The 13522-nt window shown below is 35.8% G+C and overlaps 3 protein-coding genes, 1 long non-coding RNA gene and 1 pseudogene across 7 annotated transcripts; 3 read left to right on the top strand and 2 right to left on the bottom strand.

Annotated features, from left to right (window-relative positions):
* Positions 1–1297, top strand: LOC114181447 (putative RING-H2 finger protein ATL49; annotated as a pseudogene).
* Positions 1298–1682: 385 nt separating this feature from the next.
* LOC114181836 (uncharacterized) lies at positions 1683–4215 on the bottom strand. Of its 2 annotated transcripts, XM_028068435.2 has the most exons (4): positions 4041–4203; positions 3644–3736; positions 3370–3478; positions 1683–2170 (listed from the first exon to the last, which is right to left on the bottom strand). In XM_028068435.2, exons 3-4 carry the CDS (start codon positions 3461–3463, stop codon positions 1950–1952), a joined length of 315 nt encoding a protein of 104 aa, XP_027924236.1. In that variant the 5' UTR covers positions 3464–3478; positions 3644–3736; positions 4041–4203; the 3' UTR covers positions 1683–1949. The 2 variants fall into 2 exon arrangements, with proteins under 2 accessions (XP_027924236.1, XP_027924238.1); XM_028068437.2 differs by lacking the exon at positions 3644–3736 and having other exon boundaries at positions 4041–4215.
* A 130-nt stretch (positions 4216–4345) lies between these two features.
* LOC114181835 (Tetratricopeptide repeat (TPR)-like superfamily protein) lies at positions 4346–7560 on the top strand. The gene is made up of 3 exons (XM_028068430.2): positions 4346–4612; positions 4941–6709; positions 7094–7560. The coding sequence occupies exons 1-2, from the start codon at positions 4376–4378 to the stop codon at positions 6519–6521; spliced, it is 1818 nt and encodes a 605-aa protein (XP_027924231.1). The 5' UTR covers positions 4346–4375; the 3' UTR covers positions 6522–6709; positions 7094–7560.
* A 146-nt stretch (positions 7561–7706) lies between these two features.
* On the top strand, positions 7707–8160 carry LOC146887310 (uncharacterized). The gene is made up of 2 exons (XR_014994678.1): positions 7707–7860; positions 7953–8160. It is a non-coding gene; the product is annotated as an uncharacterized LOC146887310 (long non-coding RNA).
* Positions 8161–8579: 419 nt separating this feature from the next.
* LOC114181107 (benzaldehyde dehydrogenase, mitochondrial-like) lies at positions 8580–13099 on the bottom strand. Of its 3 annotated transcripts, none has more exons than XM_028067457.2 (11): positions 12858–13098; positions 12505–12642; positions 12266–12426; positions 11958–12111; positions 11486–11715; positions 10714–10803; positions 10046–10219; positions 9733–9870; positions 9424–9561; positions 9267–9328; positions 8580–9050 (listed from the first exon to the last, which is right to left on the bottom strand). In XM_028067457.2, the coding sequence occupies exons 1-11, from the start codon at positions 12943–12945 to the stop codon at positions 8777–8779; spliced, it is 1647 nt and encodes a 548-aa protein (XP_027923258.2). In that variant the 5' UTR covers positions 12946–13098; the 3' UTR covers positions 8580–8776. The 3 variants fall into 3 exon arrangements, with proteins under 3 accessions (XP_027923258.2, XP_027923259.2, XP_085528902.1); XM_028067458.2 differs by having other exon boundaries at positions 12266–12408; XM_085672776.1 differs by lacking the exon at positions 9267–9328 and having other exon boundaries at positions 12858–13099.
* Between the last annotated feature and the right edge of the window lie 423 nt (positions 13100–13522).

Below are 13522 nucleotides of genomic sequence, written 5' to 3'. Positions count from 1 at the left end.
AAATTCCCAACTTCATCAAACAAAGAAACTTGTGTTTCTATGACAAAACCACCTCACTTTTTTTTGTGCTACAATTCTACTTTTCATGGCTTTTTTTTGGTACCTGCATCAACTTGCTCAGCATTTGTTTCACACATGCATACATAGGAAATGGATTCACTAGAATGTTGTCAATGTTATCTAGCATCTAATACATAACATCATGAATCCATCCATGTTCAGAAAATTTTTCAGTTTTTACAACCAAGCGTATGGATCAATTGACATGGAATTGTTCCAACTTAATCTGTTGTTTCTGAATTTGAGTCTTCAATATGCAAGTGTCAGATACTAAGTGGGAGAGTTTTATCATTCATTCTGATCCTACCTAGTTCCAGCAAGATTGTTTTCTGTGGACAATACTAGTAGTCTCTGCAAAAAAACTAGGATTTCCATTTAAGCATTAGAGTGTAATAATGTCAGTTATTATAACAGTGGTGCTGATATTTGTGGGATTTGTGGTGCTGATCATATTTCATGTTTGTATTTCGGAGAGACTCTCTAGGAGAGGATCTATGGTTGAGAGGGGTGCAAATGGGGGAAGAAGCATGTCCATGGACGAGTTGGAGAAGCTTCCATGTTATGATTATGTTGCCAAAGGCAACACAAGTAGCCCTGTGGATTGTGCAGTTTGCTTGGAGAGCCTCATCACTGGAGATAAGTGCAGATTGTTACCTATGTGCAAGCACAGTTTTCATGTTCAATGTGTGGACACATGGCTTCTTAAGACACCCTTTTGTCCAATTTGCAGGTCTAATGCTAATTCTCATAGTGGAAACCAAGTTACAGGTAACAGTGACTACTTGGTAGCACCAAATAGTCAGCAACATGACAACATGGTGGTTTTGGTATAGCTGAGAGAAAACCTAGAAAATGTTCAGTCAACAAATGTTGTCATGGAAAATCCAACATTAGGAAGTCATAACTTGGTCAGAGAGGAGTAGAATCAAGAGAAGACCAAGAACAGATTCAACTGAAATCAGATATCAGCTACCATTTTGCTTCATGCTGAAGAATTTGCAACTTTGTGAAGGGTAGCTCAAAAAATGAACATTGTTGAGATATTTGAATGATGAACAACTAGTCTTCTAGTATTATCATAGTTATTATGATTTTTGCTCCATTTGGTTGTGATCAAGTTTGTTTTCATTGTCCCTTTTGAATCACAAGTACTTCGTTAATTGCTTGGTAGATTATTGAACACTTAAACTGATGTAGAACTTTCTCAATGAAAATAATTTCTGTTCCTACTCTTTAAGTGATACTGCCATTCAGAGACAATACATTTTAGTAACTCTTTTAACAAGTAAAATACTCATAAATACCATGATTGAATGGTAACTTAACTTTGATTGAAAAATAATGCCACTAACATTGATAATATTATAATTTGGGACGAGAGCAAACACAAAACATTAGTTGATTAATGTTTTTCACTTCACACTTCTCTGATAAAATACACTTCCTTTGTCTCAAATCATATCTCAAATTATACAAAAATTAACTGCTCTCTTAACAACATTTCACCAAAATACTACTTATTTTACAACTGCGGTATAATTTTCTAGTAATGACAATTTAGCACATCATGCAATATGGGAAGTGTATATTCATTTGTCTTTATGTTGCAGATAAATCAAACGTAAAAAAACTTTCTCCAATGAATTGAAAACACAATGGTCCAATGGATACAAAAACGTCTATAACATTCTTAACTGAAAGGAACTTTGAATGTGTATATGTAAAACGCTAAGAAACTAACACATGGAAACATGAATGTGCAAACTTGTTAACATAAGCATGATTGGCACACGATTCAGGACCTTCTCCCTTCATCCCCGTTCTTCCCTCTCCTCTCCAAGATGAACAACTTGTGAGTAGAAAACAAAGGGGTCTTAAAGCATCATCATCTACTGTTCTTTTTTGACAGCCTGGGAAGATTGCTGAGCATCCCCTGTAGGCTGATTAATGCTAGCTTTGGCCTCAGCAACAAATTTAGGATCAGGCTCGTGTTTATCAGCAGGTTCTCTCATTGCCAAATATATGTAAAATGCTATGACTACATTGACAGATATGACAGCAAGAAATCCACTCACTAGTGTCACAGAGTAAGGGGACAAATTGGATGCTCCTGTTACAAACAAGGAAACACAGTAAAGTTAAGGTTGTAGTTCTGCAATTTCCATTCTATTTTTCTATTGGGTCTTATTCACAACCGGTTGGGAAACATTAAAGGAATGAAATGAAAATAATTGAATCAGAATGCAGTAAATTTTCCAGTACCTCAATGCTTGAGGTTAGGCAATTGTGGCATGTCCAAGTCAAAAGTAATTTCCCTTACTTTTCAGACCATAGATAAGGATTTGAATTAAACGTAAATCTCCATTATAATATTATATTACTAACGTTAGAAAATAACCTCCATAAAGCAGCAAATTATCTTCCTGTACAACACCATATACATATACTATACATGGGCAAAACTGCACATTTCCTTAGAGGCTAGGTATATATGTATAGAGATAAAACTTTGCAGATGATTTGAGAAAGGCAAATTTAATGCCAGTCATTACCTTTAAAAAAAATCTACACTTCTCACTACTCAGCAGCAATCAATTTATCAGCCAAATCTACTATGTTTCAAAATTTATTTCCAAAACAATTGTTTCAAAGATAAAAACAGAAACAGCTTGGAGATGTTGTTTCATCATCTTCTATTTTCTTTAAGTGCTCTATTCAAGTAGTCAGAGGACAAACTTTTAGAAAACAGAACCGTGCTAAAAAGACAAACACTTCCAAATGAAATATGGGACAAACAGATTTTAGAAAACAAAAACCACTTTCCAAAATAGTAACCAAACAAGGCTCAATTCTCTAATTTTCAGTTTTTGACAATAATAGAAGTGTTTAATTTCTACGGAAGACCCAATGCTCTTTTTCTTACATCATCAACAAAAATCATGATAGAAACTACTTTTGAGATAATTATTGTTAAAGCCAACGAAAAAAACCATACATGACAGTTTGTGATTGGATGGCGCTGAGCAATGTGAGTGCATACAGTATTTACTCAAAAAACTAAAAGAAGTAAAAGATCATCTCTTCAACAAGAAAGCAGAACAAATAAAAAAAAAACTAACAAAAAGTTGGTTTGAAATAATAAGAAACTCTTTCATTTGTCCTTCAAATGAATTCACTAATTCTACCAGTCAAGCTGAAAGATAGATAGAATAATAGAAGATATAAAGCAGCCATACCACAGTACCAACAAACACCTCCTCAAAACAACAACAACCACCCATTAAAAGCTCAACTACATTAGAATCTTACCAGGAAGCATGTTGTGATTGAAAGCATATAATATTGCAATAGGGATTGCCCACATGAACATTGACGCAACGAAAAACTTCTGAAACACTCTCATTTTTGCCTCAAATTCCTACAAAAAAAGGTAAAAAATTTGTTTAATATTCGTAACCTCTATTTCTTTTAATATTTACTGAACATTATTATCACTATGCTTCCAACTGATAAATACTTTTCTAATTAAATCTCATATTTATCATCATTTGATAAATACTGATAAGTGGATAAAAGCTATAACCTTTGAATCCGAGGTAACCCTTTTCTCCCATTCTCATGCCTAGTAACGAACTGTAGTTGAAAGCTATAACCGCTGAATCCGAGATGAGTCTACCTTAAAAACGGTAAAACTGATAAATTTAACACATTAACTAAATACAAATTCTTAAATTTTGAGTCTTCAACACAACTCTTAAACTCCGACGACTTAAAAGTTTCCACACCCTCGAACCTAGTTAATTCGCAAGCAGAATATTTTTTGTGTTGGGTCGTGTAAACTCGAGCAAACTCGCTCAAACTCTGTCAAATCGCGAGTTTAGAGTGGATTCAGCGAGCTCAGTTGGACACTACCCAACAAAAAAAGCAAAAAACGACAGTGGAATTGTTTGTTTCTAGGTCACGATTAATGCAGGACGCACCTTGGTAACAATTCCGAGGTCACGTGTTCTCTCTTGCAACTCTATGTGCTTTTGGGGTGTTGATGTTGTGTTCTTCTATCGCAGGAACAGATCTATGTTGGTGTCTTTCTCAGGTCGTTTTGCGTTTCGACCTTCTCCCTGCGATCTTTGCTCTCTGGTTTCCTCTCTCTTCCGGTTTCATAGACAGGACTACAAATTATTGGGTTGGGCCTCACTTTAAGTCCAACAACCTTTTTTTTTAAAATTTTTTTTTCCAAAGAATCTGTCACATTGAACCGGGTTGAAACCATCCATCCAAATGTAACCCGAAGTTACATTTCCTCCATGATTGTGAAATGGCTTCCAAGAGCTTGAAGCTATCGAATTATCCACGCTTCTTCTGCAAATTCAATTTCAACCCTTTAACCCCTCAACGCTTTTCACGCCTAAACAGCACCAGAGGGAAAAACTCCATAGGTTTGAGGCAGTACCCCCCAGAGCTCGTTAGAAGCTTCTCGGCTGCACATTTTCATCATGGCAACTCCACCCAAAAGAAAGGTCATGGACAACCTCACTATCTTGATGAGTCTCAGGTACTCTTGCTGAAAGTTTTCATTTTTCTCATTTGGGCAAGGGCTTTTGCTATGTTAGATGAAATGGGTATTGTCCAAAATTGCTTGTTGTTCAAAAAGTGTTGTCTTGGGTTCATTATGATGTAGAAATTTAAAATTTTAGTGTAATATTCAAATTGTTATAATTAGCTTTTGGAGAAGTAAATAAGGATTATAGAGCGAAACCAACTTTCCTACAAATCAAATCAAAATTAGTTTATGGATTAACTTATTTGTAAAAGCTATGACAGATAAGTTTTTTCTTCAAAATACATTATGTTAAGATTTTCTTTTTACTTGTGTTGCTTAGGCGGAGAGAGTAAGGGGAATCATGGTTAAAGCAAAGACAACAATAATGTTCTACAAGCGTAGCATAAGTGGTGGTGATTGTAGTGTAGGAAAGGAGTCACCTACATTTTCAGAAAATCCTATTGGCAGTCCTGAGTCATGTTCAGAGATCAAAGTTGATGTGGACACACTCACAAGAATCATCAACGACCACCCTTTCCCATTGCAACCCCTTCACCCTACACTCCTCCACCTCCTCCCTCCTTCCTCTTTCTCTACTTCCCTTGTGGAAAATGTTCTCGGCCGGTTGTTTGCTTCACATTCTAATGGTCTCAAGGCCTTGGAGTTCTTCAACTACTGCCTCATCCATTCCCATTCACTCATAAGTCCTGATTCACTCAACATGACCCTCCACATCCTTGCACGGATGCGTTATTTTGACAAAACATGGGTCCTATTGCGGGACATTGCAAGAAGTCACCCTTCTTTGCTCACCCTTAAGTCAATGAACATTGTGCTCTCCAAAATCGCCAAATTCCAGTCCTTTGAAGACACCCTTGATGGGTTTAGAAGGATGGAAGATGAAGTGTTTGTTGGCAGGGAATTTGGCACTGAAGAGTTCAATGTGCTTCTTAAAGCATTTTGTACACAGAGGCAAATGAAGGAAGCCAGGTCCGTGTTTGCGAAGCTTGTGCCACGGTTTACTCCTAATACCAAGTCCATGAATATTCTGCTCCTGGGGTTCAAAGAATCAGGTGATGTTACTTCTGTTGAGCTTTTCTATCACGAAATGGTTAGGCGCGGTTTTAGTCCGGATGGAGTGACATTTAATGTTAGGATTGATTCTTACTGCAAGAAAGGTTGTTTTGCTGATGCTTTGAGACTTCTGGAGGAGATGGAGGGGAGAAATATTGTCCCTACAATTGAAACTATAACTACTTTGATTCATGGAGCAGGGTTGGTTCGAAATTTAGGCAAGGCATGGCAGTTTTTTAATGAGATTCCTTCAAGAAACTTGGTTGCCGACACTGGTGCTTATAATGCTTTGGTTACTGCTTTGGTTAGAAATAGATATATTGAATCTGCTTTGTCCTTGGTGGATGAGATGGCTGAAAAACACATCGAGCTAGATGGTGTCACTTACCATACAATGTTCTTAGGATTGATGAGATCAAGAGGGATTGAAGGTGTTAGTGAGCTTTACCAGAAGATGACTCAAAGGGGTTTTGTTCCAAAAACAAGGACAGTTGTAATGCTGATGAAATTTTTCTGTCAAAATTATCAACTTGATTTAAGTGTAGGTCTATGGAAGTACCTGGTGGAGAAAGGTTACTGTCCCCATGCTCATGCTTTAGATCTTCTGGTCACTGGGTTGTGTGCAAGGGGTTTGGTGCATGATGCTTTTGAGTGCTCCAAACAAATGTTGGAGAGAGGAAGATATATGAGTAGTGCATCATTTCTGATGCTGGAGAGGTTTTTGTTGCAGGCAGGTGACATGGACAAGTTGAAGCAGCTTGACCAGATGATTAAAAAATTGCAGAGTGTCTTACCACCGTCTAGAGGAAACACTACTGGTATTTCTACCTCTAGGGTTATAGCGTAGCATCATTTAGGCTAATAGGAAGTCATATGAAGCTTTAGATACAGGCACCATGCATCCTGAACTTGCACCTACTGGAATCATGCTTACTGAACAAGTTGGCTATGTTGTAAATGGCATGCAGCAAACCAAAGAGACTTGTGTTAGTGATACTGCTTACCATTCTCAGAGTGTCAAAGAGCCTCTTCCAGGTATAGCCATTATCTTGTACTTTCCATCTTCAAGCATTGATTTGTTAGCATTTTTATAGAAAACTATTAAATTATTCGTTTGGTTCTTGGAATCTCTTGAATCGTGTATACCTCATTTGCATTTGCAGCAGTTGTAGGTGCTAGATAATGGAATTAATGAAAATAGAACGAGTTCATTTCATTGCTTGACCATTTATTACTTTCCTGTAAAAAATAAATCATCAAACTTACGTGTTATTACATTTTGTTCTTGATTTCTTCATGTGTAAGAGAATGTTATTTTTTAGTTTCTATAAATGCATTTCTTGATCGCAAATGACTTGTTTTCAAATTATTTGATAATTTTAAACTCCAAACTTATGGTGTTCTCTGGATTTTACCCAGTTGATGATGGATCTAAATTTTGAAGCACCATATTACGGGTCAGAAAAGCTGACATGCAATGATGACAGTTTCTATTACAAAAGACTATAGTTCTGTTATAGGCCTGAGGTTTAGGTCTTGTATAATGGCTGTATTTCTTTGGCACTTATATATTAGTTTTGACTAATTTTACTCCAAGGAGAGTATTCTGAAGAAGCATTTGATATTACTCTCAAACTAGCTCTATCATGTACATCTCTGAACCAACAACGTCCATGCATGGCACAGATTTTCAAAAAACGGAGGAAGGCTTCTTACAGAAACTCCAGCAGACAATATTTCTAATTCATAAAAGTGTTATTAATGAGATCCCTTTTACAATCAGAGTTATGGGACATTGTTTTGCATTTTTAAGAGAATTTTCTGTACATGATTTATAACACATTTTTTTATTTATTTATATTCTTTGATTACTTGAACCTTAGAAATACATGTATTAATTTCATTTAATGTTTAAAAACAATGGCATTAGGAATACTTTGGCAAATTCAATGCTGGTTCTTTTTCTTATCAATAAGAGACGCATAAAAAGAGTCTGAATTGACACTACGATCACGGTTAACAGAATGTTCAGGATGAAGAGCTGATGAAGAACAAATATATTTGACACACTTGAGCACCAAGCATGTGGGTATTGCAGAAGTTGTAACCTTTCGGTATTTTGTAGTGAGGGGAGATAAGCTAAAGAAATTCCAAGCCATAGAGTCCTGCATCCATTATCTTTCAATGTATGTTTGCAAATTCTAAACTCATCAACAAATGCACTTCAATTAGACAAATGATGATCTAACCAATTCAGTTTCTCGTTTCTATCTTCCAGCCAATTGAAGCGCGATTTAGTTCTGATTTCTCTGTCTAGCCTAATTTGGAGCACACTGAACTGAAGCATTTAGTCAAACACCTAGGCTATGTTAAGAGTGGAGATAAGTGACAACAGAACTTGTTGAAGCATTTAGTCGAACACGTAGGCTATGTAAACACTGGAGGGTGTAATCAGTAATTTGAATCAATTGTGTATTGGTTGTCTCTGTGTCTGCATATAAAAAAGTAAACTCTACTAAATGATTTATACATACCATAAATTTTCAAACACTAATACGCATAAAGATTTTAATGGAAGTTTCATATGTAAACACACATAGGGATGCTAAACGGAAGGGAACTTTTTGTAGTGAAATGATACTTGGTGGAAGGTGCCCTATTATTTTTTGGTACCCTTTAATTAAATAAGAATGGCAACAATAAAAAATATAATACACTTGATAATAAAAAAACATGAGAGAACTTATAAGGTATAAATAATTTATAAAGAAAACAAACAAACTAAGTGACCCTGAAGGGCTACACAGCCTATTGAAGTTAACAGTTCCAGATAGGAGCTTCAACAAGAATCATGGTGATCCGTTAAGTACTTTGAAGTATTGATTTAAAGCATTTATCAGCAAAGTACGCACAAACAACCATTCTTTGATTACTTGAACCTTAAAAGTACATGTATTAATTTCATTTACTGTTTAAAAACAATGGCATTAGGAATACTTTGGCAAATTCAATGCCTTAGGAATGCTCCATGAAAGATGCAGCATTGGTGGTTCTTTTTCTTAGACAAGACATCATGAACAAAAACACTTAGGTAGTGGAAAACTAGAGCCATGCAGGATTCTTCAGAGCAGTGACAGAAGCTTTAACTTGAAGGTAGCTTCTAAGGCTGTAGATTCCCCTTACTTTTCCTTGACCACTCATTTTATATCCACCAAAAGGTATTGCTGCATCAAACACATCATAGCAGTTGATCCATACTGTTCCAACTCGCAATGCCCTCATCAAGGTATTGGCAGTGTCTATATTCCGAGTATAAACTCCAGCAGCCAGGCCATAATGAGTTGCATTGGCCCTTCTTATCACCTCCTCTAGATCCCTGTCGTTTATTTCATAACACAGAATGAGAAGAGTTTAAGATGAGTAACTACTGAAGAATGTGCCAAGTACACGGGAGCGGATTCAGTGACTTTTTTAAAGTCACGTAACTTTAGTTCATTTTCATCTCTTACGTGCCTTCAAAAAGTCATTGAATCCGTTCCCTGATTACACACATGATAACACTTTTAGCATGAACCAATGACTACTAGCATACTTGAATTTCAGGATAGATTGTACCGGACCGAATATCTCATCTTTTGCTATCAACATGTCGTCCTATATATTAAGAAACAGAGTCATTTACTTCTACTTTTGGAACTATGTTATCACTTGTCTAGAAATTGAACCATTATTAATTGGAACTGTCATGCCTGAACATTTGAGAAAACAGTTGGTTCGATGTAGTAGCCTTTTGAGCCAACTCTTTGACCACCAGATTCCAGTGTAGCACCACTTTCAATGCCTGATCTTATGTATTTCAGGATCTTCTCGAATTGTGCAAAATCAATCTGAAACATCAATGTCATCATCATCCTTTAAGATGCCAGCCATAAGTTGAAGAAAACTAATTGAAGATTTCTGTTGAATTGATTATGAATGAGCAAAAGTTATGTGGTTTTTCTTGTTTGAACCAAATTTTGTCTTTGATTTATGGTTCATTCTGAAAGGTTCATAGATACCTGAGGACCTTGCTCAACCCCACTTTTAAAAGGGTCTCCAACTACACGTTTAGTAGCACGAGCTTTAGCCTTTTCCACAAATTCATCATATATGCTTTCATGAACAAATGTGCGAGAACCAGCACAACAACATTGCCCCTATACAGAAGCAAAACAAAATAGTTTGAAATATATTGGAACAGTAGCAATACATTCTTTAAAATACTATTTTAAAGACCCTCTTTACTATTTGTTGACATTTATTAAAAACTGCAAGTTTTATTTGAAGTAGATTGTGTTATGATTCCTAATGATGAAATTAGGATAATCAAACCTGATTAAAGAATAATGCAGAATGTGCCGCTTCAACAGCTGCATCAATATCAGCATCCTTGCAGACAATGAATGGAGATTTTCCACCCAGCTCCAGAGTTACTGGCTTCAGGTTACTGCGTGCTGAGAGTTCTAATACCCTTCTACCTGTCTCAGAGGATCCTGTGAAAGCAAGCTACAAAAACAAAATCAACCAATTTTTATTTTACTATTAACTATTAGGCCATATAGGCATAAATTGATGCATATATGTATTATAGAGACAATTAGCAGAGTAAATTATAAACTAAAATGTGTTTTACTTTTACAAGTCCTAAAGATCTGATCAAAATTGGTTTTAGTTCCTACTAAAAACAATGTTTTGGTTCTCATGATTCTAAAATGTAGTGGGTTTTGTCCATAATTCTATACTTTATTTTGATTTTACCATAAACAAATTTACCACATTTCATAAAGAAAATTCTACATGTAGGTGTTGAGTAGAAAATGGGGTGTTTCTGTTCAACACCCTTTCATAAATACAAAAGACCAAAACTATCATTTTTGAAGTAAAGGAACTGTAAACAATGTTAACCAAATCATAAGATACTTAAACACACAGAATTACTCCACTAAATACCCTTTTTTTGAAGTTTCAAGAGAATCATTCCACTAAATGTTCTAAAGTACCTTGTCAACATCCATATGAGTACACAGAGCTGCACCAGCAGTAGGACCAAAGCCACTGATAACATTCAGAACTCCAGGAGGAAGTCCTGCCTATTGCATCAAATCCATCAGTGAGAACAATTACAAAAAGCATAGGCACAAACAACATCACAATCTTTTTGTTGTTAGCAATTTTGGAATTGCATCATTTGGTTCATTTCACATTGAAGCTATTAACTACCTTTGTTAAAGGATTTTGTGTTCTTGTACGAACGGGTTAACAAATCCCTTAACAAATGCCCCTCTTTCAGAGGTTGGGACCTGATAGCCCGGTGAATTTGAAACTCCCCCTTTGTTGGAGTAGGTTCCTCTCCAAGGTTCGAATTCGAGCCACTGGGTTCGTTGCAAGGTTCTGATATCATTGTTACGAAAAGGTTAATCCGTTCGTACAAGGACACAAAATCCCTTAACAACCTTGAGGACTAATTAGTAAGTGTGACAATCATAACATTAAAGACTTGTTCACATTCTCTATAAACGGAAGAGGTTATCCTTTTTTTTCTCTTGATTTCATTTTAGCTGAGATGAGGTTATTGATGCAGTATTGTGAAATGATAAGAACTGATAAATACTCTTGAAGAAATCCTTTTCTTGTAGAATCTTATTGATTTTGACTTCACTATTCCCTAAAAGGAAACTGAGATATAAGACTTTTTAATCATATCCATGTGTAATTTCAAACCCAACCCAGCAAGAACATAATGAAACATTTATAGGTATGCTATAAGACTACCTCAAGAAATAGCTTTGACACATAAATGGCAGAAAGTGGTGTCTGTTCTGCAGTTTTCATTACAACTGTATTACCACAAGCTAATGCAGGTGCAACCTTCCATGAAAAAATAAGAAGTGGGAAATTCCAAGGAACAATCTGCCCTGCTACTCCAATAGGTTCATGCAAGGTTTGAACATGGTATGATCCATCAGCTGGAACTGTTAAACCATGAATTTTATCCGCCCAACCTGAAAAAAACATAAAAGATGCCAAAGAATGTCAACTTGTCATACAATACTATAACTACATGATGTAAAAATGTTTAGACTTTAAACTTAACCCCATAAAATCGGCTTGTAAGGTGAGATTTGCACTTACTTATATATTATGAGGTCAGGTTTGCATCCACTTATATGATATATTGTGAATTGGTTTTATCTTTAATTAATGTGAGACTTCTGACAAAAAAACTCGAAGATAATACAGTTACCTGCATAATATCGGAACAAGCGTACCACCATAGGTATTTCAACATTTGCAGCCTGTTCATAAGGCTTCCCACTATCCCATGTTTCAATTGCTGCAACTTCATCATTGTGTTTCTCCAATATATCAGCACAACGCAAAATTATTCGTGATCTTTCCTAGAGGAGTTCATCAAAGATGATGGACAAAATTGTCGCACATAAAAACCATGTATGTAGCATTCTTGTAGCCCAAAGGAAAAACTACAGCACCAAAACACTTCCATATACTGAAATTTATAGAACAAATTAGGATTAAACAATGATGTATTACATAAGCTGTCATCTTTGGCCATGGTCCCTCATCAAAAGCCTTGCGAGCTGCACGTACAGCGCGATTTACGTCTTCAACATCCGCTTCGGCTACATTGGCAATTGTATCTCCAGTCCTAGGATCATTGGTTGGAAAAGTTTTTCCTGACAGAACAAAAGTTGCTAAAAATTATGTTTTTGTAGCATAGATTGAATGTTTCATATCAATGTTTTAAGTACATAAATGTAGGATATATTAACCAGAAGCTGCATCAACAAACATTCCATCAATCAGAAGCTGATTATGTTCAATTTGCACTGGTGGCTTGCTAGGCTCTATATCAGCAGCAACAGAGGCACCAGTTCCACTTAAACTTCTATGCCAGAGACAACATAGACCTGCAAATTTAGTCAATAGTGTAAAAACCAAAAGGGAGAAAAAAAAAAGTTCAAAAATCAAAACTTTCTTTCATTTTTTAAGTCGTTTTCTCCAATGCAATTTATAAAGAGTATATTCACCCCTTTCCCATATATCATATCAGCACAGAACACAGGGTGGTTTTCATTATTTCAGTTTTTTGTGCACATTATAAAAAGGAGAGATAGTAGTATACCTAAGCAACGTTTAGTGGTTGAGACAAAAGAAGAAGAAGAAGAAGAAGAAGACACATTATGCAGAGTGGAAAGAATTCTAGAAGCCATGATCTACTTTGCATGAAGACTTTGAATGTTGAAGATTTTTTTCCCTTTCTTTGTGATCCTGCACACAGATTTCTAGCACCATAAAATCTGAAACTAAATTCTCAGCACCTTTTTTTATAAGTGCTTAGTGAAGTGTTTGTATCTGCCGGTAAGCATTTCATAAGGATTATGATGCCCGGATATGGGAATGGCCACGGATATAATACGGATACGGACAACAAGATACGGCTAAATTGAAAAAATATAGGATACGGGATACGGTGTGTATATGTGTATATGCATGTTAAGTTTATAATTGTCAACTAATATATTGTCAACTAACACAAAAATGAATTTAATCTATCTATCTAATATCCAATATACAAAAAGTAGTGATAGTATAAGATTTGTTTTTTATTTTAATTGTCAAAATCATGTCAAAAATAAAAAAATATTTTTCAAAATACACATAATGTGTCCTACGAGTATCGTACGATACGAGTGTCGGATACATATCAAACACAGGACACACCATTTATGAGACGTGTCGGAAGAGAAGGTGGAGAGAACAAAAAATTACAAGTACTTAGCACTATCC

The sequence above is a fragment of the Vigna unguiculata genome, chromosome 4 (genome assembly GCF_037176805.1).
Source record: "Vigna unguiculata cultivar grain cowpea cultivar isolate G323 ecotype 2 chromosome 4, ASM3717680v1, whole genome shotgun sequence".
Lineage (NCBI taxonomy): Eukaryota > Viridiplantae > Streptophyta > Magnoliopsida > Fabales > Fabaceae > Vigna > Vigna unguiculata.
Note: the sequence above shows the minus strand (reverse complement) of the source record. Positions and strands in the feature narration are given on the sequence as shown.

Coding starts and splice junctions, on each gene's coding strand:
- LOC114181835 (XM_028068430.2), top strand. CDS start 4,376: ATGGCTTCCAAGAGCTTGAAGCTATCGAATTATCCACGCTTCTTCTGC. Junction 4,613..4,940: donor ACTATCTTGATGAGTCTCAG/GTACTCTTGCTG, acceptor TGTGTTGCTTAG/GCGGAGAGAGTAAGGGGAAT.
- LOC114181836 (XM_028068437.2), bottom strand. CDS start 3,463: ATGAGAGTGTTTCAGAAGTTTTTCGTTGCGTCAATGTTCATGTGGGCA. Junction 2,171..3,369: donor CAATCACAACATGCTTCCTG/GTAAGATTCTAA, acceptor TGTTTGTAACAG/GAGCATCCAATTTGTCCCCT.
- LOC114181107 (XM_028067457.2), bottom strand. CDS start 12,945: ATGGCTTCTAGAATTCTTTCCACTCTGCATAATGTGTCTTCTTCTTCT. Junction 12,643..12,857: donor AACCACTAAACGTTGCTTAG/GTATACTACTAT, acceptor CTAAATTTGCAG/GTCTATGTTGTCTCTGGCAT. Junction 9,051..9,266: donor CAATCTATCCTGAAATTCAA/GTATGCTAGTAG, acceptor AATAAACGACAG/GGATCTAGAGGAGGTGATAA.